The sequence below is a fragment of the Chenopodium album genome, chromosome 20, assembly GCF_948465745.1.
Source record: "Chenopodium album chromosome 20, dcCheAlbu1.1, whole genome shotgun sequence".
NCBI lineage: Eukaryota > Viridiplantae > Streptophyta > Magnoliopsida > Caryophyllales > Amaranthaceae > Chenopodium > Chenopodium album.
This window is the reverse complement of record NC_137853.1, coordinates 11,910,522-11,935,942: the sequence shown is the minus strand read 5'-3', so window position 1 is coordinate 11,935,942 and position 25,421 is coordinate 11,910,522. Positions and strand designations below refer to the sequence as shown.

The window sequence follows — 25,421 nt, the reverse complement described above, 5'->3', positions numbered from 1 at the left end:
AAGGGGTCATGATACATTTGCATGTGGGAAAAAGCTTGTGTTCCCTCATTTCTTCCACTCTTTTATATGATAAGAATCATCCACATAAAAGTTTAAGTATGGTTTTCAAACCTTTTTTTGGTACTCAGTCTGCTTTTTATTATCCTTTCTTAACCACCAAATCCCATCAAAAGGGTTTTTTTGATCACCCATTATGACTTTTCCTAAAGTCCCAGCACATATTGTGACTTCTCAACTGAACCAATATTTGATCCATTATGCTTTCTTTATAAACTATTTTTTCAAAGATGGTGCAATCAGCAATAGTTTTTAGAGTAGCTTTGGTTATGCACTATATCGAAATACCAGTAAATTAATACTCCTTCGTAGGACACTCTAACTTGCTTTTGGATTAGTGTTTTACAACTATTAGAGTTGACACGACATGACTTGACAACACAACATAAACTCGACCACTAAATTGACGGGGAAATTTTAGCACGAAGAATCAAAAACCCTATCTAATCAAACTAAATTATCATAGTGTAATATCTTACGTTTCAGATAAGTTTTTATGTATTTGATGAACAACCTAGAATCGACACGTAAGGAAACACAAACACGACCCCCAACTTGCCTGAAATTCCAGCTGCTATCATATTCATTCCATTCGTAAATAAGAATAAAAAGAAAGAGAATATATAGAAGCCAATTGTATAATTGCATGAAGTTACGGGTTAACCCTATCTTCCCTATTCCCTCAAATTCTATGAATATATCCTGTAAAAGGAATTTTGAACATTTAAGCAACTGAGCAGATTAAATAACATATAAATAATTCACATTGCTTATATCATATACGAAGTATGTAATTAACTACTAATTCCAAGCATATTATTTTTTTTAAAAGTAGCAAATAAACAATTACTAATCACAATTAATGTGGCAACTAATTTTAGATATAGTATATAACTATACATCACCTTGTATAGTTATATCCAGAAACAGGATATAAAGTGCTTTGTATGTACTTTACATTTGTAATCAATTCTGTAAGAAACATATGAAGTATTTACATAATTTTGTTAGGAAGATTGCTTCAGGAAGTTGTGCATAACATTGATTTTTACATCAGAAAGTTCGCAGCCATAGACGATCCAAATCCAATGCTAAAATCAAAAGCAACACAAGACAGTTGACGCTTGTTTGCATCCAGGATCTTCATCTTAAGAGTGTAGGAACCCTGGTATATAATCACATTATTTACAGGGTGAGAAATGAAAAGAGACCAAACTGTAATGACATAAAAAATATATTATCAAACTAACATCTGCTATTGTTAATAAACTGAAAAGAACAGAGGACAAGAGAATGGTTCAATGGTGATGCAACCTAGCACCCAAGGATTAAGTCCCACAATTAGTCCTCCCCAAGGACGGAAAGCTTTGCCCCTATTGCATACTTGCGCGTACACACAGTGTTGTACAGGTTTTTGGACTGGTAAAACAACTCGGTAAATAGACAGAGAACAAGTGGAAATTGAACATTTGTACTAAAAACTGTTTTTTTTCCTGTCTTAATAGTTTAAAATCCTTTAACAAAGCACATATCCTAACTGCTAACTTACACAGGATAACAATGTACATATTAACCTCACAGTTAAGCTTGCCTTTCATTCCTATTAATATAGAATCTTTGGATTACAAACAGTTTATAAATGCATAACAAAGTGGAATCACACCTTAACACTCATGCCTTTCAGGTTTCCAATTTTCCAGAGGAATAAGGCTTTGTTATTAATCAATTATTTAATCCTTTTTTTTAAAAAAAGTCGGCAAAAAAAAGTCAAAGTTCAGCAAGATACAAGTTAAGCAAATGTTCAGCATGAATAAGTAAACTTCATAAATAAGTAAATAGAAATAAGATAAGAGCATAGCCTAAATTGTGAAATTGAAGAAACTATTGGTCATTCTCTCTCTATACAAATACTATTACAGTTTTCACTTAACACAGGATAATAAATAGTCATGGAGTAAATGGTAAATTGGTAATAAGAGAAAAAGCCAAAAGTTAAAAGAGTAACAGAATTTTACCAAGGGAAGGTCAATCATTCAACCAGGGGAAAAGATATTACTATGATACAAACTAATTTTTGGATATGAAGATTGAAAACACTATATTTCTGTTTGTTAAACGTCCAGGTCGTCCACATGTTTAGTGTTTGGAAGCCATTAAAATATGGAAATATGAGGAAAAGTAAACCTATGAAAATCAGTAGAGAAGTACAATAATATTTCCTTTATTCACTTTTACTGGCAACATTAACACAAACCTCCATTTTACATCTTTGGTGAGTTATATGTAAGCAATATATAGTCAAATATTATCTTGTTAGATTTGTCTTATTTAATATATTCAAAATATCAACTTTTTATAATTTTTTTTTTTTTTTTTTTTTTTTGGTAATTATTTTTCTTATTAATGATTAAATATTTGTATATTATTGGGCGAGTTATGGTAGAGGAAGTAAATATTTGTGTAATCCACCTATTTAAAGTTCTACTCACTTTTCTGTTACATCCAAATTTTAAGTTATACTCACTTTTGCTGCCTTTTTATTTTTTTCCTTTGTATTTAGTCATTATTTTTCCTATTTTACGAGTTTTAGAGGATGCCCCAGTTTCTCATAGTCTCACATGGCATTTTCGTAAATAAAGTAACAACTTTATTCAACTTTATTTAACTGTGGAGCTCACAATAATGAAAAAGTTGTTGATTTATTCACAAAAATGCCCCCATGAGAAACAAATTTCGTTTCTCAACATGAGAAACGTGGAATTTCCCCGAGTTTTACCCTTTCAATGAACCATAAAATGTGCTCTAATTTACCTATTCCTCCCCAGATAATTAAAAAAAATGCAGATTGGCTTGGTTACCAAAGCATGAGTATTACTTGGGAAAACAAATTATACATTTCATTTATTTGGTTTGTTATGGTGAAAAACTATGAAAAAAACAGTGGGAATTGTCGAATTGATATTTTGTACTTGTATATTAAATTTTAAACGGAGCATAGGTGGGGTGGGGAAGGGGTAGTCAAAAAAAAAATAAATCAAAGTGCTTGTTTGCTTGTACGGGGAATTTTATGCCTATGGTAATTTACATTTCTTATGAAGTAGCTCCTTTCACATATTTTCTAGAAATTTGCTAAACTTGTTTGGTGGACATAAGGAAATTTGAATGACTGGGAGGGAGTTGAAGTATTTATCTTCCCATGACATAACCAAATAAGAAGGGGTCTAAGCAATTCTTAGGAATACCCATTGCTTATGTCAAAGAAGTGCAACCAAACAAGCACTAAGAGTATTATCCATATTTGCTTAATTTAACTTTCACACATTTCCTTTGCAACAATCAAACATGGTAATTGAGGAAATTTCCCATTCGTATTCAGATTCACCCATGTTTGCTTATTAAATTTGGGTTCCAAACACAATACAAATTGCAAAATTCTACGGAAGTCATCATAACCAAGGTTTGAGCTAAAATACTTAATGTTGACGTGAAGATTGTGGAGAACATGGCCTCATTATGGGATAAGGGTTGAGTAAACCTTGACCTCCTTAACCCTTACATAAATATTAAGGTAGACAATATGTTTCACTCCCAAATGTTAGTGATTAGTAGAATCTCTATCAAAGCTTGTAATAATCAGTTCTAACAGTCATTTAATCAGGCATAAAATTAAGTCAAATACAATCAAACCAACATCGACTATTGTATTAAATAAGTAATTAACGAGTATACAGAAGATAGCTCACCGGTGGAGTAAATATTGGCAAAACCTGGGAGTGTGAAATTACAAAGTCACCAGTTGAGACTGGGCAAGAAGTCTCAGTACACAAATCACGGGTTTCACTGTGCACATGCCATCCAAAGTATGCAACATCAAGGTCCAATTTCCCACCAGAAATGGCATTTCCTGAGGATATAATATGACCAAAATGATGTTACACAGAAATAAAAATAGATCTCATCAGAGGAAAAGGCAAGCACTAATTACAAAGCCCTACAATACAATGGAACTAAAAAAATTCTCACATTAAATTGGATCACTAGTTTGTCATGATTATAATATACTCCCTCCGTTCTTCTATATTCTACTTAGTTACATAGGTTTGCAATTTTAAAAATATTGAAAAATGTGAGTAGGTGTAAGATACAGTAAAATAATAAGGTAAGAAAATGTAAGAAAGATTGGTTTGTGAACGAAAAAGGTGAATAAAGTAAAAGAGAGAGAGAGTATGACAAGGTGTAGCGCCGTGTAGGTAATTATCGTAGATTTGAAAGGGTAAGATGGTAAAAGGGGTATGCCAAAAAGAGAATAAAGCAAAGTGAGTAGAACAAAAAAAATAACGGCTTTAAATGAAAAGTGAGTAGAATAAAAAAGGAGTATAACCCAAAGAAAAAAATTTAACTGGTAAAACGACCAACTAACCTACAGAAATATAGCAAAATTTGGTGGCTAAAAAGTTAGGTTTTACATTGGAGCAAAATGGAATCTACACAAGTGCAGTGAAAACAGATCCAACGAAATTTCAGCTTCTTGATGAGAATCAGAATAAGTTAATGGAAAACTTTGATGATGGTAACCACCTATTTACCTGAGTTATTTCATTACTAAGCCTTTTCATGTTATTTCATTACTAAGCCTTTTCAATGGGATACTTAGAAGATAACTGCATCTGCAGAGTATCTTACACAAGATTTTCGATAAGTAGTGCACTAAGTGCTTCATAATACATGACTAGTGCTACTTGTTCAGCTATCCTCACTAAGAAAGTAAGAAATGCTAATTATCATATCCTACCTTAAAGAAACCTCTACGGCTCTACCATTACAACAAAATAAATCCAATCCACTTCCAACTATTTACTGCAAGAATCAGTATCAAAGACTAACTTTGCCCACTTAATCAAGGTTAAAAATTAAATACAACCATAATTGTCTTATTAGCTGAACAGAACTCCTTAATTTTGGATATTTTGCAATCAGCAACAGCAACCCTCTCTTTTATAAATCCTCTGTTTTTTAATACATACATCAATTTGACTTTTCACTATTTATATACTAGACTACATTCATTACTAATATATGTGATAATAAGTGTCATCATTATACTGCTGTTGTGTTAATCTCACATCTACTTTTCACACTTGTCAATGTGTATTTTCACCGTTAATATATATTTGATTATCAACAATTAATAATTATAAAAAGTAGACATGCTGCAACTAATTACAAGCAAAGGAAGTATTTTCAAAATACAAACAATTATAGTTTTGAAAAAATGTATTTAATTTGTGCATAGGAAATTGTGAAAGTCAAAATGAAGTATGTATTGAAATACTGAGTAAGTATAAGAGATTGAAAGCTCCAAGGGAGTGGAAGCTTGCCCTTTTTTCTGATAATTCCTTCATTTTTATTTATTTATTTATTTATTATTATTTTTTTTTATATATTTTCCTTGCATCATTTCAACACTATTCACAGTGGCAGATCTCTATTTTGACTCCCGTTCTGTTTCTTAAAATTTCTTTTCCACACAAAAGACTATTTTCTTAATTGAACATTATGACGATCATACACGAGGATCCTGTCAATGGAGGTCATGATGGGAAGCACCACAACTTTCCAAGTATAGAGACTTTTTCCTAAAGGCCTTCAAGAGTGAAACATTTTCAAAAGCAAAAAGCATACAACTATATAAACCAAAACATCTCATGTCTACAAAAGATAAAGAGGCATGAAATCAAAAACATGCAACCTGACTAGAATATGTCTATGACAGTTCAAGCTCTTCAAAAAGTCATTTGCAACATCAAAATTAAAATGGAAGATTAGAGAAGCAGTATTGGAGCACAAACAAAGATTGCAGGAAAGAAAGGACATTTTTTAACAGAAAATGGGAGATAGCTAAAAATACCAGCAGATGCAGAGATACTGAAGGTAGCTGGCTGGCCTCTAGCAACCGGATCAGGTGATATTTCAACCCCGTGTACCTTCACTTCATAATCAGTTTTCTTATCTGCAAAGAATTATAGGGTTGTGAGACATACAATTAAGAAGCAATCTTAAAGCAGAACAACGGATATTTTTTTATTGTAATTAATTCAATTGTCCTCTCTCTCACAACTTATTGTACAGATTTCAACAATTGGGTTTTTCTTCTTTAAAGATTTGTACACTCTAACTCCATATGTCATTGCACTATCAAGAGTTCCAGACATTCTTTCAAAGCCCAATTTTTACATTCAATGTTATAGAGCTGAGGAGGACTCATCAAGCTTGCAAGCACAATATCTGATTTTATCTATGCATCTCATCCTATCCAAACTCCACAAAGTGTAAAGCAGAGCTTAAAGCCTGCCTTAAAGAATTCAAGTCTCTGGTATAAAACAACACAATTTAAATGATAAAAAAGCTAGTTAATCCAAATTGTGATTCCATAAGGTCCCCAAGTACCCATAACCCATCATATATCATATTCTCTTAATCAAACTATATAATGTTGTTTCATCCAATATCTTCAACAGACTAAACTCAAGTTTAATACTTTAATATAAGGAGGAAGACAAGAAAGGGGAAAGAGAGTTGACAGGTCCACAAAGCTACTGTTACAATCTTGCATGTTGCATGCATATAACATCAGAATATCTAGAATTGAATACACATTACACCAAAAAAAGGCATAAGGATGCAGAAAATTGACAGGTCAAATATACTAAATGTCTAAAATATGGTAAATTTTCTCTGACATGTAATTGGCAAAACACCTCCTTGGTATACCTTACATGAAGTATATCCTAAGACCTTTGGTACTAACGTTTAAAAATCACCCATTTCATTAGTTTCCCAAGCAATCTCAGCAACAATACCTAATCCAAACCTAATTACATTTACTCTAAGTGTGTAATCTCCTCAAATAAAGAATGATAATCTAAAACCCAAAAATGGGAAAAACGTCGCAAAAAGAATGATAGCAATTGGTAAGTTTATTGTAGAGAAGGCTGAAAAGCCATTAGACATGATAATTAAGGGTTTTACTCACCCTGAAGAATCCTTCTTCATAACTACTATACCTCTCCTAATAGTCACGCTGACAATACCACCCTTCACAATAACCACAGCTGGAACCTGGAAGGTGTCTTTTCTCTCTCTGCTTTTCATTTCTTTCTTCATCCCCAATTTCCTTACCAGTCCCCTTGGTATTGCTCAAACTTTATCTTCAAGCAAAGACTTCTGCCAACCATGAGTGCTAAACTCTTTGGGGCCTTACAGTCATTCGATTTGTTGGTGCCAGTTGATGGAACAGGATTTACCCAATTTCAGCTGGGAATTTTGTGTGCATTATTTCAGTATTTGTATATTTGGAGTTTGCATGTATCAAACTAGCTCTTTCTGTTCCTTGATAACATTAGAATGTTGGCTTATAGCTGCTGTTTTGTTGATGATGGTTAGTGCTTTAAGATTCTTGAAGTGGATTGTTCTTGTTGGAATTTGGCCAGCAATTTTCATACCATTGATTCTTCTTAAATGATTATTTTTTCTACTTGTTATAAAAAATTTGAAGGGTACAACCGTACAAGGTTATTGTATATAGTCATTAGGGGTGTAACAATTATATGTAGAAGTTTGTTTTGGAACATAAGGAGTTTAGTTATCGGGAATTAAGATATACGGGGCCTGTGTTTCAACCATAGGATGACTTAAGAATGTTCTGGGGACTCTAGCATTAGACTCGAAATTTAGTTAGTTAGAATGGAAATTTAGTTAGTTAGTTAGTTAGCATTAGCCTGGATAAAGGAGGAGGGTTACGGTAGGCCAGTGACAGCCAGTATAAAACTTCGTCACATCCCATGACATGAGCCAAACAGATATTTTCGTGGGGGCGTTCCCTACTCAGCGACGCGCTGCACTTCCTAGACCCGGGTGTAGTGATAAGTATGCAAGGGTTGCTAGGTCGTCGCCCAGAAGCGACGCGCCACATTGCCCGAGTGTGGTGTCAAATGAGCAAGGGCGTGCCATTGGGGCGTTCCCTACTGAGCGACGCGCTGCACTTCCCAGACCCGGGTGCAGTGATAAGTATGTAAGGGTTGCTAGGTCGTCGCCCAGAAGCGACGCGCCATATTGCCCAATTGTGGTGTCAAATAATCAAGGGCTTGGAGTTGGGATCAGGAGGGAGCGTGGGAGAAAAGAATTTAGTTTGCGGATTGGTTCTTGGAATGTGGGGTCTCTTACGGGAAAATCAGCAGAATTGGTAGAAGTAATGAAAAGACGACGCGTGAACATCATGTGCCTCCAAGAGACAAGATGGACAGGAGAAGGAGCTCGAGGCTTGGTTCTGGGGTATAAGGTATGGTATGTTGGGCAAGAAACGAGCCACAGAACAAGGAATGGTGGAGCTAGGAACGGAGTTGGTGTGGTTCTCGATGAGAGGTTGGCAAAAGAGGTGATCGAGGTCTATCGGAAGAACGATAGGTTGATAAGGCTGAAGTTGCTATGTGGCAAGGAGATTGTGAATGTTATCAGTGCTTATGCTCCCCAAGTGGGTTTAGATGCAGAAGAGAAACGACAATTTTGGGAGGACCTAGACGAGGTGGTGCAGGGTGTCCACCACTCAGAGAAGTTATATATTGGAGGGGATCTAAATGGGCACGTTGGGGCGAGCCGAGATGGCTATGAGAGTGTCCATGGAGGCTTTGGGTATGGGCAGAGGGACGCCGGTGGTGAAGCTATTATGGATTTTGCCCAATCATATGATTTAATTTTGGCTAATACTTGGTTTAAGAAGAGGGATTCACACTTGATAACTTTTCGGAATGGAGCAAATGCAACTCAAATAGACTTCCTGCTCACAAGGAGCATAGATAGACAAAGTTGCATAAACTGTAAGGTTATCCCAGGGGAGAGTGTGGTCACCCAACACCGGCTATTGGTAATGACTATTCGTCTGAAAGAGAAGGCGAAGAAAAAAGTTAGACAAGAAGAACCAAGGATAAGATGGTGGACCCTAAGGGATGCAAAAGCTAAGGTTTTTACAGAAAAGGTAATTGAAGAAGCGGATTGGGATGGAGAGGTGGATCCGGACATGACTTGGTTACGAATGAAGAACTGTTTCCTAAGAGTGGCCAAAGAGGTCTTAGGGGAAGTAAGGGGAAGAACTTCGGTACAGAGAGATACTTCGTGGTGGAATGAAGAGGTGAAAGCAGTAATTAAGCAAAAAAGGGAATGCTATCAAGCCTTAGGAAAATGTAGGAGTGATGAAACCTTTGCAGCGTATAAGGAGGCTAAGAGTAAGGCAAAGGCAGCTGTTCGCCAAGCAAAAGAAAAGGCATATCAGGAGGTTTATGAAAAGCTTGATTCCAAGGAGGGAGAAAGGATCATTTATAAGATGGCAAAGAGAAGACAAGAGGCAAGGAAGGATATTGGCATGGTGAAGTGTGTCAAAGATAAGAACCAAATGGTCCTAGTGCAAGAGGAGGGCATCAAGGACAGGTGGAAGGGGTACTTCGATGAATTATTTAATGGAAGTAATGGAGTTGTGATAGGAGATACCTCTATGAGTGATGAAGAAATCAACATGGAGTATGTGCGAAGGATTAGGAGAGTAGAGGTGGAGATTGCGCTGAGGAAGATGAAACCTAAGAAGGCGGTTGGCCCTGATGGGGTACCGATAGAGGTGTGGAGGTGTTTGGGTAAGATTGGTATTGAGTGGTTAACAAACCTTTTCAACAAGATATGGACGGCTACAAGGATCCCACAAGATTGGAGGAAGAGCACCTTGGTCCCGGTTTATAAAAACAAAGGAGACGCTCAAGATTGTTCTAACTATCGAGGAATTAAGCTTATGAGCCATACTATGAAGTTGTGGGAAAGGGTGATTGAACAAAGGTTGAGGGCATGCACAAGCATTTCAGATAACCAATTTGGTTTTATGCCTGGGAGATCTACTATGGAGGCAATCCATTTGATAAGACAAATGATGGAGTTTTATAGGGTAAAGAAGAAAGATCTTCATATGGTCTTTATTGATTTAGAGAAGGCATATGACAAGGTGCCAAGAGAGATACTTTGGTGGGCAATGTTGAAGAAAGGTATCCCACGAAGGTATGTAGACCTAGTTAAGGATATGTATCGGGATGTGTCAACAAATGTGAGGACATGCGGAGGGTTGACAAAAGATTTCCCTATTACAATCGGATTGCATCAAGGGTCTGCATTAAGCCCTTTTCTTTTTGCAACGGTTCTAGATGAATTAACTAGACCAATTCAAGATGAGGTTCCATGGTGTATGCTGTTCGCAGATGATATCGTTTTGGTGGATGAGACTAAGGATGGGGTTAATGTCAAGTTGGAGCAATGGAGGCAAAGGTTGGAATCTAGAGGGTTTAAGCTAAGTCGGAGTAAGACTGAATATTTGGTATGTCGTTTTGGCACTCAGAGGGGGACAAGCAATGAAGTGGTGAGTTTGGATGGAAAGGATTTGACCATGAGTGAATGTTTTAAGTACCTAGGGTCGATCATCCAGAAGAATGGTGACATTGATCAAGACGTGACCCACAGGATTAAGTCAGGGTGGCTTAAATGGAGAGCGGCCACGGGAGTGTTATGCGACCGCAGCATTCCCTTAAAGTTGAAGGGAAAATTCTACAGGACTGCCATAAGACCAGTGTTGCTCTATGGTACAGAATGTTGGGCTTCTAAGAAAGAGCATATTAAAAAGATGGAGGTTACGGAAATGCGCATGTTAAGGTGGATGTGTGGAAACACTTTAAGAGATAGAATCAGAAATGAGGTTATTCGCAAGAAAGTAGGTGTGGCGGGCATTGTAGATAAATTAAGGGAAAATCGTCTGCGTTGGTTTGGACATGTAAGACGGAGACCCGAGGGTGCACCGGTGCGAAGAGTGGAAGAGTGGGACCATGGAGGGATTAAACGAGGAAGAGGGAGACCAAAGATGACTTGGTTGGAAGGAGTGAGGAAGGATATGAAGTGCATGGATTTACGTGAGGATGAAGTTTTGGATCGTAAGGGATGGAGGAGAAAGATTTATGTTGATGACTACACGGAATAATCAAATTTGGTTCATGTTAGCCGACCCCACTTTTGGGATTAAGGCTTTGATTGATTGATTGATTGAGAATGGACATAAACTTCTCCAATGTTGAACCACATTTACCTGTTTCCCCTCTTCTGCTTGTATTTTTAAATTGAATACTAGGCAAATCTGGTTCTGATACATAGCTTTATTGATCTCAAGTTTCAACTACAATTCTGTTGGTTCAATCAAGAGTTCCTACTCTTTCGGTGTTTCACAAGCTCAAGCCTTGTTGAATGATTGAAACCTCTAGCTCAACAATTTCATTCCAAATTTTGATCTTTTGATGTTAATTACTACTTCCATTACATATCATTTGCAACGATTAGACATTTTTCCTCTCTACTTTATGTCAAATCATTGCAAATAATATGTAACGGAGGTAGTACAAAACTCAATTCTAATGATGTTGTAACCTTCACATTCTTTACTCCTATTCATAACTTAATTAATAACGAAAAAACAGAAGTCTATGAATGTAGTCAACAGGAATACTTAAGCAATTCAAATGATTATACTGCAACCATAATAAGTATCACATATTTCTTGCAATGGTAAAACCTGTACAGGGACAAAGATTATGGGTACACTTTGATTGTTTAGGAAAAGGATTGCATACCGGTGGTTCCATTAATTATTTTTAACGATATAACTGAAAGAGTGCCTTTCCCACTTATTTGTTTTGGTCAAAAACTCAAAATCTATGTGACAGCCCAGTGATTTGCTTGTCGTGTATTGCCTATAGTAATTGTTGCACCATTTTGTGATAGCAACATTCCATGAAGATAACTACAAACAGAAAAGCCCATCTCATACAGAGCTAATAAACCTAATTAGAGCTTCCCTCCCGATATCAGAAGATCTGGGATCGATTTTCACCCCGCCCTTGTGGCCCTCTAAATACCAAAAACAACAAAAAAAAAAAAAAAAAAAAAAAAGCTAATAAACATGTAGTGAAATTCCCTATTCAAAGAGAACACATTAACCTTAGTTCGAAAATCAATGGTGTGATATCAAATCTTATTACTACCTCCGTTACATATTATTTGCAACGATTAGACATTTTCCCTCTCCACTTTATGTCAAATCGTTGCAAATAATGTGTAACGGAGGTAGTACTACTTAAAAAGTAACAAACTCTAGCTATATAAAAGTCATACAATGTATGTCATGTATGGAACCAATAATTAGTCAAATCTATTAAAATCATGATTATTGAGAAACTTGAAAAATGAAAACTACTTTTTTTTTTTTTTCCCCTTATTTTTTGTTTTCAATAAAACCTAAAACAAAAACCAAAAAAAACGATAACAATAGGCCTGATTTTAGTTCAGTTTAACTTAAAGACTTGATAACTCTGTACAATCCGAATTGGCTTTCAAGAGTTCCAACATAACCTCATCAATAGATAAAATACAAATTACAATGAGGTAACTTAGTTTTCATGATAGGAAACAAGTAGATATAGAATAATTGATCTATTTGTTGAACTCTTATAATTTCATCTAAATAACAAATCAATCTAAACCCAATTGAAGTCTGATCCAATTATGATACACATTTTCTCTAAATCGAGTCCAAATGTAAGTGGATTTATCCAATGTCAACTAATTTCCGAAAGTCTTCCAATGTCTAACTCTAAATGTATATATTATCCAATTATTCCGATCACGGAAATTAATTTGTAAAATCCAAGCAAATATCAGAAGAAAAAAAAAAGCAAATTAAATTGACACAACTATTATCATAACAAATTAATTCGGGCGAAGCAAGAAAAAAATAATTAAAAATAGGAAAAATGAACAGGAATAAAAGAAAAAAAAGAAGAAAATTTACCACAATATCGAATATCGGTGGCGTAAGCGGAAGGAGAGAGAATGAAAAGCAGTGAAAAGAGAATAACTGTGATTGCAGTCTGACGCATCATCATCTTCTGCTTGAAAGTTGGAAGTGGAGATGAAGGAATTGATTATGGAGGTAGAACAATACTGTCAACACTCACCAGGAGAATGGTAGTTGGCGCTCCCAAGGAATCTTTGGCAATATATATATATGGAAACCATACGAAGCCCGTGCGATGCATGGGTCAATCTATTTTTTTTTTTTTCATATTTATGTGATTATATTTGTTATTTTATTAGTTGTACGTAATATATCATTTTCTCTGTATTTATTTTAAAATATTAGATAAAATTTCTAATCTCAAAAGATAATATTTCGTATTTAATTAATGTAACCATTAAAGTTTCATTGATCAATTATGCTTATGTAGTACTTGAATTATTTATTGGATATAATTATAATTTATAATCTTACAATCTCATTGGTCAATTATGCTTATGTGGCACTTGAATTATTTATTGGATATAATTATAATTTATAATCTTACGTGGCACGTTAACTAATCTTAGGTGGCATAATCCTATTGTAGCGTTTTAAAAATATTAATCCTATGTGGCACTCTAATAATTTTTTTAAAATAAAATTCCTACATGGCGCTCTAAAATCTCGGGAAAAAACTCCCCTTTATGTGTGTGTGTGTATATATATATATATATATATATATATATATATATATATGACTTTAACCACAAAAAAATTCATGAAATTGTATTTTAAAATTTTTATTTTATCACCTAATAAAAAATTAAAATTGTTTTTTACCACATGTCTTCAAAAATCTAACGGAATCTTTTAAATTCTTTGATTTTTTTTGCGCAAAACATGTTTTTCAAAAGTTTAGGGGGCATTTTGGTCCAATAGCACCAATTTGACCTTAGAATTGACAAAAAATAATCGGAAATGCCCGAAAACCCCTCCCCCACTACCGGAAACCGCCGCCCAGCCACTACCCCTTCCCTTCCCCCACCCCCGAAAACCCCTCCCCAGCAGCCCAACCACCTACGAAAACCCCTCTTCCCCGTCGAAAACCCCTCCCTAGCAGCCCAACCACGAAATCGGCCACAACCGGTGGATGTGGTGTTTCCCGGCCGTCGCAACTCCCATCCCTACTCTAAACCCTAACCCCGCCGCAGCACCTTTGTTTCTTGCTGGTTAGGCCGGCGTTAGCGTTTGGGAGTTGTGGGCTTGTTCGCGGCGATGAGAGATGGGGTTTGGATTTGGTCTGGGGCATCGTCGGCGTATTAGGTACTGGGATGGTGGTTGCATCGGTGGTGTTCGTGTGGTGGTGGATGTGGTGTTTGTGTGGTGGGGCAGCTGCTGAGTTGGTTTTAATTTTTTTTTTTTACATTTTTTCTTTTTAATTTGGGAGTGATAGATAATGGGCGAACGAGGCAAAGTTCAGATTAATGGGAGCAATTTTTCCTAAAAAATAAATTTATATGACAATTTTTTATAATTATAAACTAATACATTAATTTTATTTAATAAAATTATAATTCAATTTGTACATCTGAAATATTGATATTTTATCGATAATAAAACTCTAATCTAACAGTTTTATCCTAAATTTTATCCAAATTGAAGTCTAAAGTAACGTTTTTATCTTATGAACTCTATTTCTCAATCTCGTGACCTGGCTAAAAGTTTAGCTTAATATTTTAAATATATGATGCTCCTTTTCAAATTATTATTGTTAACCCGGGACACGTTTGGGCCATAGAACTGTTAACCAATTAGGTCGTTTTTTATGGTAGCGTTTGATATAGCACCTAGTTTTTGGCCCGGGTAATGCCCCGGGTGAATATATGCATATTATAAATGATCTGAGGTTTGATAATAAAAATTATGTGATAAAATACATACATATATATAAAGTAATAGCGAATAGTCTTGTAAAATGGTATAAAAATGTGAATTGCTATTCGCCACAATGGAATTATTCAAGCTATAGTATTAAACGACTTTCATGCCACTTATAATTTTGAAAATAACATAATAATAATCCAACAATTACTAAGTACTAACTTTGCACCTTGAATTTACTCAAGCCATGGCTCCACCTTGACCATCAGCTCCACCACTCATACCACCACTCACCTTGACTGTCCACCACCACGACTCCACCTTAACAACCAGGTTGACCGATTCCACGACGGTTGACCACCAACATTGTACTTTCCGACCAATAAATGAGTTGACGGCGGTCTGCGTTCATCTCGGAGGCACTTGGTGGGGACGACGAACCTTCGACACCGGCGAGTCAGGTATATGTCGGACTTCTTTTTTTTTTTCAATTTCCGTTGTACCCGGTCGCATGTAATACGCGACTAAACCATGGTATAATCGCATGTAACATGCTACTCCACCACGGTGTAGTCGTAGATCGCATATTGCGATTCGGCAAACAAAATGAAAAAAAAACTTACAGTTGAATTGGCAGGCGATTTCCTTGTGTTTCCGGCAAACGAACCCCCTTCCCACGCCGCGATTCCGTTGTCGTCAACCTCTTGATTTTCCGGTTGATTTAGCGCGATACATGGTTGATTCCGGCAATATAGGTGCAATAGGTGGTGCGTTAGGTGGTTGATTCCGGCGAATTTTGTGGTGCACGTCTGAGGTAAAATTGACCGCCTATGGTGTTTAGGGTGATGGTGGTGGAAGGGACATGTGTGGTGAGAAAATTGAATGACATCAAAGATTAAATTCATAAGGGTAGATAGGTCAATTAATACCGCGGCATAAGTAATTCCATTGTGGCATTTAGTAATCCCCTTAAAAATATTTAAGTAGGGGTATTAAAAAAGATAATCTCACAAACAATAGAATAATATCGGTGTGTCTTGATGCAAATCATTGACTTGAAAATGAATATCCAGCGCAACCAAAGTGTTCAATTGTATTCGTTGGCACGAACCCTAAGGTTAACACACTAGTTCTACACAAAGACACTTCTGGAAGGAAAGTTTGAGTCAAGTAACTTATGGTCTTATGCCCAATAAAGAATGTGTTTAGGCTATGTGTTTGATGTATTTTTCAAGTGTAAAAAAAAAAAAAAAAAAAAAAACTTCTTCTATTTATAAAGAAACATGAAAGAACATAGAAGAAAAATCTCAAGCATTAAGGAAGGTGAATAATCACCTTAAACATCCTCTTAAATGGGGGTTATGAGAGTTACCCTTATCAATAGAATAATGGTGGTGATTAGTCTATATACGGGACCCCTCTTTATATAGGGGAGGGATCCGGTAAGAACCCCTCTTTATATAAGAACCCTTTCTTATGTAAGAACACCTTATGTTCCAAACTTTTTGCTGCTTATGTTCTTAAGTTTTTTGTATATTCTAAAATTTTTCTACTTATGTTCCAAATTTTTTCCAATGTTCTAAATTGTTTTTTAGGTTATGTTCTAAATTTGTTCCTATGTTCGAAATAATTTTTTTCAGCTTATGTTCTAATTTTTTTCCTATGTTCTAAATTATTTTTTCAGCTTATGTTATAAAGATTTTCCTATATTCTAAATTTTTTCTACTTATGTTCCAAATTATTTTCAATGTTCTAAATTATTTTTTAGATTATGTTCTAAATTTTTTCCTATGTTCTAAATTATTTTTTCAGCTTATGTTCTAATTTTTTCCTATGTTCTAAATTATTTGTTTAGCTTATGTTGTTTATTTTTACCTATGCTATAAATTATTTTTTTCACTTATGTTCTAAATTATTTTTCTTATGTTCTAACTTTTTTGGCTGCTTATGTTCTATATTTTTGCTATCTTCTAAATTATTTTTCTAATGTTCTAAAATTTTCAGCTTATGTTCTAAATTTTTTCTGCTTACGTTCTAAAAAATTACCTATGTTCTAAATTTTTTTCTATGTTCTAAATTTTATCCTATGTTCTAAATACGAACTTCTCAAAATTGTAGAAATGCCATTACTAAAGGATCATTTTAGATGATTAGATTAAAACTAATAAAAGGGCAGATATTGGTTCTGATATAAGATTGGGTTCTTATACATAGAGGAGGGTTCTTACATGAGCCTCTCTCTCTCTCTCTCTCTCTCTCTCTCTCTCTCTCTATATATATATATATATATATATATATATATATATATATATATATATATATGTGTGTGTGTGTGTGTGTGTGTGTGTGTATATGTATATATGTATATGTATATATTTATATATGTATATGTATGTAACACATATATATATATACATATACATATATATATATATATATATATATATATATATATATATATATATATATATATATATATATATATATATATATATATATATATATATATATATATATATATATTAGCATTTTGATTAGTCTCAAAACAATACTAAAATAGAAAGAAAATAAGAGTGTTTAGCAAGGTATTGGTTTGAGTAGCGATTAGCGGTAGAGGTAGCTATTAGGTTTTGTTTTAAGCGAAAATTAACCAAAAATTGACAAACGCTACCCGCTACTTTTAGGCTCTATTAGGTTCTGTTTAGCAAAACTAACGATAGCGGATAGCTTTTAGCGGTCTAGTAGCGGGTAGCTGTCAATTAGTAGTGTGTAGAGATTAGCTGTCAATGTAGCAGAATAATATGAGTGTTTGGCAAAAATAACGATTGAAATGTTAAAATAAAGTAAGAATACATACATAATATTTATAAAGCAAACAAAATTTGTCAAAAGCTGCTTGCTACTTTTCAAACGCTAATATTGTACGTTTGACAAAAGCTACCTGTACCGCTAACCGCTACATGAATTGCTACCTTACGAAAGACACTTATTTTTTCGTATTAGTGTTTTGACTTGGTCTAAATGCTCACCGCTAGGGCCGATATGATGATTATTAATATCTTTAAGTATTACAACCGCCATATTTGTCAAACACTCATATGATCAACCAATACTTTGACAGCTAATCTCTACTTACTACTAATTGACAGCTACTTGCAATCCTAACAGCTATCTCGCTTGAATATAGTACTCTCACCCGGTTGGGTGGATCATGCCCAGTTAATTTAAGCATTGAGGATCCAGAGTTCTTTGACCTTCTTTGTGGATACTTTTCTTGTTCTTAAAATGATTGTTTGTGACCTCCCAATCAAGAAGATGATTAAATCCACATCTTTATTTTGATTTCAATCACCCCCATTGTTCTTCCATCCATCTCTATAAATTTTTCAAAATTCTAAAATGTGATTCTTGACATTTTTTAAAAATGACACCACAATTTGCTAATGCGACATAATCTGATTGGCTTGTATTTAGTATTTTTATTTATTTTTTGAATTATATAGGAAAATTTCACTTTTGCTACCACTTAATAACCCTACTTCACTTTTGCTACCCATTTAAAACTATATTTTATATTTTGCTACCACATAAAATCAAAAAAGTAAAATTTCACTACCACTTAACGGAATCAGTTAGGTTTTCGTTAAGTTTATTCAATTTTTTTTTTTAAAAAAAAAAACCAGCCACTTTAAATTGCCCAGCCCCCTCCCATCAACCATGCTCACCTCTCCACCGTGCCGACGCCAGCGACCTCACCACACTCCCTTTCGCCCACCAACGTAGCCATCCCCCTCCATTTTCCCCTTCTTGCTGCTCAAAAAATAAATAAATAAATAAATAAACTATTCATAACTGGCGTTAGGCTATGCCAGTTACAAATAATACCCTAATTGTAACCGTCGTAACTTAATGCTAGTTATGAATAATATGATTTCTAACTTGAGAAATAGACTATTTGTAACTGGCGTTAGGTTAAGTCAGTTACGAATAGTATATTATTAGTAACCAACATTAGCCAGTTCAGAATAATTTTCACTAGTTGTAACAGTGGCAATCGCAACCAACAATGCCAGTTACAAAAAGTCAATTTCGTTAGTTATAAATATCATTTTTTTCTACTAGTGGTTGGCTAATATATTCTTTTTGTTGGCTGACATGATTATTTTTTTTTTCTTTTGTTGGCTGATATCAGACATCATTTGGCTTATATGTTTCTTTAGTTGGCTGATATATTTATTTTGTTGGGTGATATGTATATTTTAATCGTTTGCTTATATGTTTCATTTATTGACTTATATGTTTATTTTGTTGGCTTACCTGGCCAGCTGGCCTGTTGCTTTTGTTTGCTGATTTCTTCTTTCTGCTGGCTGATAAGCTTCCTTTGTTGGCTGAGATGTTCCTTCTACTGGTTGATAAGTACTTTTTTTGGCTGATATATTCCTCTTGTTGGCTGATATAGATCTTTTGTTGGCTGATATATTTTAATTTCCTTATTATTGACTTATGTCAAACATCATTTGGTTGATGTGCAATACTAGTTGGCTGATATATAGATCTTTTGTTGGCTAACATCAATTAGCTGATATGCAATATCACACCACCTCTTTCCTTCTCTCTCCTTCTTCCTCAAGCCACCAACGAACAACACATAACCATAACCTAACGCCACCACCCAACAACCTACAATCCTAATTAACCTCATGCCGCCCAATTAGCCACCACCCTAACCCACGACCCTAACAAGCCACCGCAATTACCCAACAACTTCCCACCGCAAATAACCAGCCACCGCCCACATTGCAATTTTCCAACCACCACAAGACCACGAGGAGAGAGAAGAAAACGAGTAAACCATCGATAAGAAAACTTCACCAATTTCGAAGGTTACGAAGACATTCAATTACTTCAATAAACCACCATGAAATGAATGTAATTTAGTGATTAAGTGTAAGGGATACTCGGCATAGATGCCGGGAAAAATGGCGGATTAAGGGAGTAAAGAGAAAGTCCGATGAAAGAAGAGGAGGACTTTTGTAGAAGAAAGAGGTAGTCACACAAACACTTGGGTTTGGGTGCCCGCACCCAATAGTTTGTGAATATTCAATCATGCAACCTAACTAGGCACAAAGGCCACAAACCAATACTTAATTTTTGACGAGTCTCAAATTAAGTATTCATTATATTTTCCTTTGAAAACGATTTTATTACACTGAAGTTTCGTTAAAGAGCTAAGAGGGCGTTTGGTATGTGGGAATTGGGGTTGAGAATGGGACTTTTAATCCCACTTGTAATAAAATCCCTTGTTTGTTAGGTGGGGAAGGGATTAAAATGTGGGAAGGGATTGGGAATATATGCCCTCTATTCCCATCAAAATAATACCAAGGGGAAGCTGGTATTATGAGATGGGAATTGGGAGGGGTGGTAAAATGACTATCTTGCCATTAATGAAAAGAAAAAAAGAAAGGTTTTGGCAAGGACAAATTTGTAATATTGTTATTTAATCCCTACATATTCCTACTCAACAACCAAACAAAGACTTGGCTTATTTTTATGAATTCCCATCAACTTATTCCCAATCCCCATCCCCATCCCATCCTCTAATCTCCAAACTCCCATTCCCACATGCCAAACGCCCCGTAAATAGTTTCATTAGACTTTAGAGTGAGATTCTAATAAACTAATCGAGACGATTGAAAATCGACTAGATTCCACATTAATTATTACTTGACCCGTCTCATTGACAATCCTACCCAAAATCATTAATTTTGTGTTCACGAATGTTTTGAAGTTTCTTTAGGAACATATGCCTAATTATTGCCATAATCAATTTGTTGAATCATGCTTGCGACTAGCTAGTAACAACGCATTAAACAGACAAAAAATTCAACCGTTTTGCCTAAAATATCTATAAAAATTAGATAATTCTATTTGGATAATTGAGTTTCCTTTGGAGCTCACTTTAGACCGTTTCCTTGAATACAAAGCATATACTTATATACTACATAGTTGCATTTAAATATCAACGTGTTTTGCACGAAGGACGTCTATAAAGAAAAGACAAATATATCAACTAATTCTCATTTTTTAATCATATATAATTAACTTATTATCAACAAAATTATAGAAATCCAACTAAATGCTCTTAAGAGCTGAGTTAAGAAGGGCCCTTAAGAAACACTAAAAGTTAAACAAATTGTACATCACCTTGCATCAAATATTATTAAACTATATAATTATTTGACCTTTTTTCATTTCGTATAATAAATTATACATTAAGATAAGAATTTCACATGTAATCTAAAGACTAGACCTCTAATTTTTTTATACATACAAAAATGAATTTCTTGCTTCAAATTTCAAATACATCTTCCCTAAATTATTACTCCACCTATCCATTTGCCTTCCTCATTTGTTGACTTTCTAAATAATCTATTGCCTCCCCTAAATAACCCTTAATTATTACTTCATTTTTCTCCTCAGCCTAATAACACCCCTTTTTTCTTTCATGGCTACATGTTTAAACTTGTACATAGTAGTCCTTCCCTTAATTTCTCCTACAAAAATCGACTCGAAAAGCCTTTGTTGATCCATCACTGCTACAAAAAAACCCAAAAGAGAACCTAAATGAACACGGCCGGTGCTAGTCCAAGCAACACAAGGGATGCAGCCTCAAATAACTCAGATTTCCCGGGAAGAGAAGATACCGTAGGCGGGTTCACCTACGGCTTAGGGGTGTCAATAGGTATTCTTGTACTAATAACAACTATTACCCTGGCTTCTTACTTTTGCACCCGTGATGAAGGAACCACCACGGGTGCTAATCAATCAGAAGAAGAAGAACAACGACAACAACAACAACAAAGACGAAATGATCAATGTGTGATCGACGTAGAAGGGATCGACGAAAATACACTAAAGACATACCCAAAGTGCTTGTATTCACAACTAGAGAGTAGCAAGAAAAATGGTTCAACAGTGAGTTGTTGTTCAATATGTTTAGCAGATTATAGAGGGAAAGATGTGTTGAGATTATTGCCAGAATGTGGGCATGTATTTCATCTAAAATGTGTTGATCCTTGGCTTAGAGTTCATCCTACTTGTCCTGTTTGTAGGACTTCTCCTTTGCCTACCCCTCAGTCAACGCCTCTTGCCGAGGTTGCTCCTCTTGCAGCGTCGAGAATCGGATAAATTTCTTTTCTTTTGGTGTGCGAATGAGCCACAAGAGCAATACAAAATACAAATTATAAATGGGGTCGGGGAATTGAACCCGCGACCTAAGTAGGCCAAGACCTCATTGGTAAATTAAAATTAGATAGTTTATTTTTCTAGATTTGTCTTTATTTTTTTTGCTGTTTATATATACTCCATAATTTATAAGCCATGGTTTTCTGGATTCTGACAAATTACAGAGCAAAGAAATTAGAAAAGTTAATGTAGGATGGTTTCATTTGCAATTTGAGCATAGTTGACTTTATTTTTTCATGTGCTTGATTTCTGAACAGAGAATACTTGTATAGAAGATTAACTTTTGTATGTAACTAAAACGAATTTTAGCTCTGACTATCTAAATTTCATTATTTAGGGTCTGACTATCTGTTCTCATAAGATTAATTTCAGTTCACTTCAGTTCAATTCCTAATATCCTCCTCTCATAAAATATTCAATTCAGTTTAGTTCAGCTCAACTCAGTCAATGAGAACAGACCCTTACTAGTTGTATTAATCTACAAACGACTATTTTGTAATGGAAAGTCACATAAATTAAAGTGGAATACAGGCAAGCAACTTCAATGACAAACTAATTGTTAAATTAGCTTTTCATATCACATAAGATTTCAAACTAATCTCTTTATAGCAATTTTGTGCCTCAATGATAATTGATTAGTTTGTACTCGATAATATGTTAGTACGAGTAATATATTTCAATCTCTTGATCTTTTGAAAGAAAAAATTACAAGCAAATTAACTTGCCACTAGACCAAGCTAATTGTAAATTTTAGCTTCATTGGTCAAGCTAGTAATTAGAGACTTTTTAAATTGCAATCAAATCCCTTACGAAAAATAGGAGGGAGCTAGAGAAAAGTGGTGGACAAAGTATAGACATGTGACTTTGTGACTTATGTTCTGTTCACCTTATTTTCACTTATTTTAGGTGTAATAAGGGCCTGTTCACATTTACTGAACTGAGCTGAATTGAACTAAATTGAACTGAATTGATTGGAGCTAAACTGAACTGAACTAATTGGAGCTGAATTGAACTGAGCTGAAATGAATATTTTATGAGAGAGGGAAATTAGGAGCTGAACTAAACTGAACTGATTGGAGCTGAATTGAACTGAACTGAACTGATTAGAGCTGAACTGAACTGAACTGAACTGAAATTAAGTAAATGTGAACATGCCCTAAGTTTAGATAAGTTTAGTTCAGGTTTGATAAGTTCTAATAAGGGTTACTCAAGTACAAATTACAACTAAAATAAGTTTTAATAAGGTCTAATATGTTTAGATAAGTTCAGGTAAGTTCAGATCAGTTAAGATAAGTTCATATCAATGAAAATCATGTGAATAAAACACACCCTTAATAAGAATCGTAACTTCGTATCACCAAAAGTAGTACTCCGTACTTCACAATATATTTGACGTACCAAAAAAAAATTGAAGCAGAATAAAGTATTCATATTCTAATTGAATAGGCTGGGTAACCAAATTTGTTTATAGATCCTAATATAGTCTAAGGGCCTGTTCTCATTGACTGAACTCAGCTAAACTGAACTGAACCAAAGTAAAATGAATAATTTATAAGAGAAGGAAATTAGGAGCTAAACTGAACTGAGCTGAACTAAATTGAGCTGAACTGAACTAAACTGAGCTGAACTGAACTAAACTGAATTTCAACGTAAGAAATAGGCCCTAACTTTATACTCGATCTTTTATAGTTAAAGTTTAGAAATTATAATTAATTTATAGGGCCTTGGCCCTAACCATTTAAATTTAGACGAAATTCAACTAGGTTGTACAAGAACGAATATTAACACAGACACGAGTACGAAACAGATACGGAAAAACGTCAATTTATGAATAAGGGACACAGGTACGTGATGTTAAAATTCAAATAATATATTTTTAAAAAGAATTTGACCATATATATCAATCTGTCCTCTAATTAGATCATATTGTATCATATTAACGATATATATATATATATACAAATATATACATACATACATACATACATATATATATATATATATATATATATATATATATATATATATATATATATATATATATATATATATATATATATATATATATATATATATATATATATATATATATATGTATATGTATATGTATATATATGTATATGTATATGTATATATATGTATATATGTAATATATATATATATATATGAAGGAACTCATACTATTTAACAATTACCTTATCTATCTTAGGCCCTGTTCTTTTATGTTGAAATTCAGTTCAGTTTAGTTCAGCTCAGTTCAGTTCAGTTCAACTGAGTTCAGTGAATGAGAACAGTCCCTTACTTTATATTACTTACATTTTTTCATTAACAAAAATTGTATTGTCCATATCATAGTAGGATACGGGTTGAGACGTATCCTTGTGTATCCCACGGGTGTCGGTGTCTCACACGGTGTCCGACACAGGCAAGTCAGTTATATAAAGTGTCCATATATCCTAGAAGGTCAACATAACTTATCTTATCAGAACTTAGTTGGTAGGATTGTGATCCAATGAGAAGGATCTTATAATGAGAAGAATGAGAAGGAATCTTGAACGTCCAAATGAATCCAACGATTCACATTTCACCATTGTGAAATGCATATTTAGTACAAATATAATGCACATTTAATTCAAAAATTATGCACATTTATTTTTCACTATTTGAAAAAATAACCTCCTGTAAAATTCATTATTCAACAAAAGTAATGCACATTTACTACAAATATTATGCATATTTAATTTAAAAATTATGCAAATTCATTTTTCATAATTTGAATAATCAACCTCCTGTTAAATTCATTAGCAACAACAATACCACCAATCTCCTATTACGACTCTACATCGTTGTTGTTGGTGGAACGGCTAGGTATGTCTTAATTACAACCCCCTCCTAGAAGTCCAGAACGTGACCTTAATACTCCTAGAGTGAGGGGTCTTATTATATAAGAACTCAAAAATAACATTTAATTCAAATTTGATGTCGAAGAATTCATTTCAATTGCTGCAATAATATTATGATTTCGGTGACCGTGGAGGGAAAAATTATGAAGAGGAGGTGAGTGAATTGGAGTGAGATTGACAGTTGTAGTGGGCATCGAGTGGTGGTTACGTCAAATAAGAAAGTGTTGGAGAGAGAAAGTACGTGTGAGCTAAGTTGCGGTAGATTGGCCACCATTGTTGGAGCTTGGAGGAGTGAGAAAGTTATGAGCATTAATAATGGCTGGAGAAGTGGTAGATAAGATCTTGAAAATGGAAGAGAAATTTTATTTAAGGCGTAGGTTTTTTAATTTGTAAGATTTTTTCACATGTAGTTCAAAATATATGCACAT

The 25,421-nt window shown here is 34.5% G+C and overlaps 1 protein-coding gene and 1 pseudogene across 1 annotated transcript; one reads left to right on the top strand and one right to left on the bottom strand.

Annotated features, from left to right (window-relative positions):
* Nucleotides 1–846: 846 nt before the first annotated feature.
* LOC145598752 (uncharacterized) lies at nucleotides 847–13,171 on the bottom strand. The gene is made up of 4 exons (XM_081655142.1): nucleotides 12,977–13,171; nucleotides 5,966–6,067; nucleotides 3,801–3,961; nucleotides 847–1,222 (listed from the first exon to the last, which is right to left on the bottom strand). Exons 1-4 carry the CDS (start codon nucleotides 13,068–13,070, stop codon nucleotides 1,106–1,108), a joined length of 474 nt encoding a protein of 157 aa, XP_081511268.1. The 5' UTR covers nucleotides 13,071–13,171; the 3' UTR covers nucleotides 847–1,105.
* Nucleotides 13,172–21,469: 8,298 nt separating this feature from the next.
* LOC145599495 (RING-H2 finger protein ATL70 pseudogene) lies at nucleotides 21,470–22,036 on the top strand (annotated as a pseudogene).
* Nucleotides 22,037–25,421: the final 3,385 nt, after the last annotated feature.

What these genes read in the sequence shown, in the direction of transcription:
- LOC145598752 (XM_081655142.1), bottom strand. Translation starts at nt 13,070, where the DNA reads ATGATGATGCGTCAGACTGCAATCACAGTTATTCTCTTTTCACTGCTT. An exon ending in CACCGATATTCGATATTGTG is followed by an intron (nt 6,068 to 12,976) that starts GTAAATTTTCTT and finishes AATTCTTTGCAG; the next exon opens with ATAAGAAAACTGATTATGAA. An exon ending in CAGTATCTCTGCATCTGCTG is followed by an intron (nt 3,962 to 5,965) that starts GTATTTTTAGCT and finishes TTATATCCTCAG; the next exon opens with GAAATGCCATTTCTGGTGGG.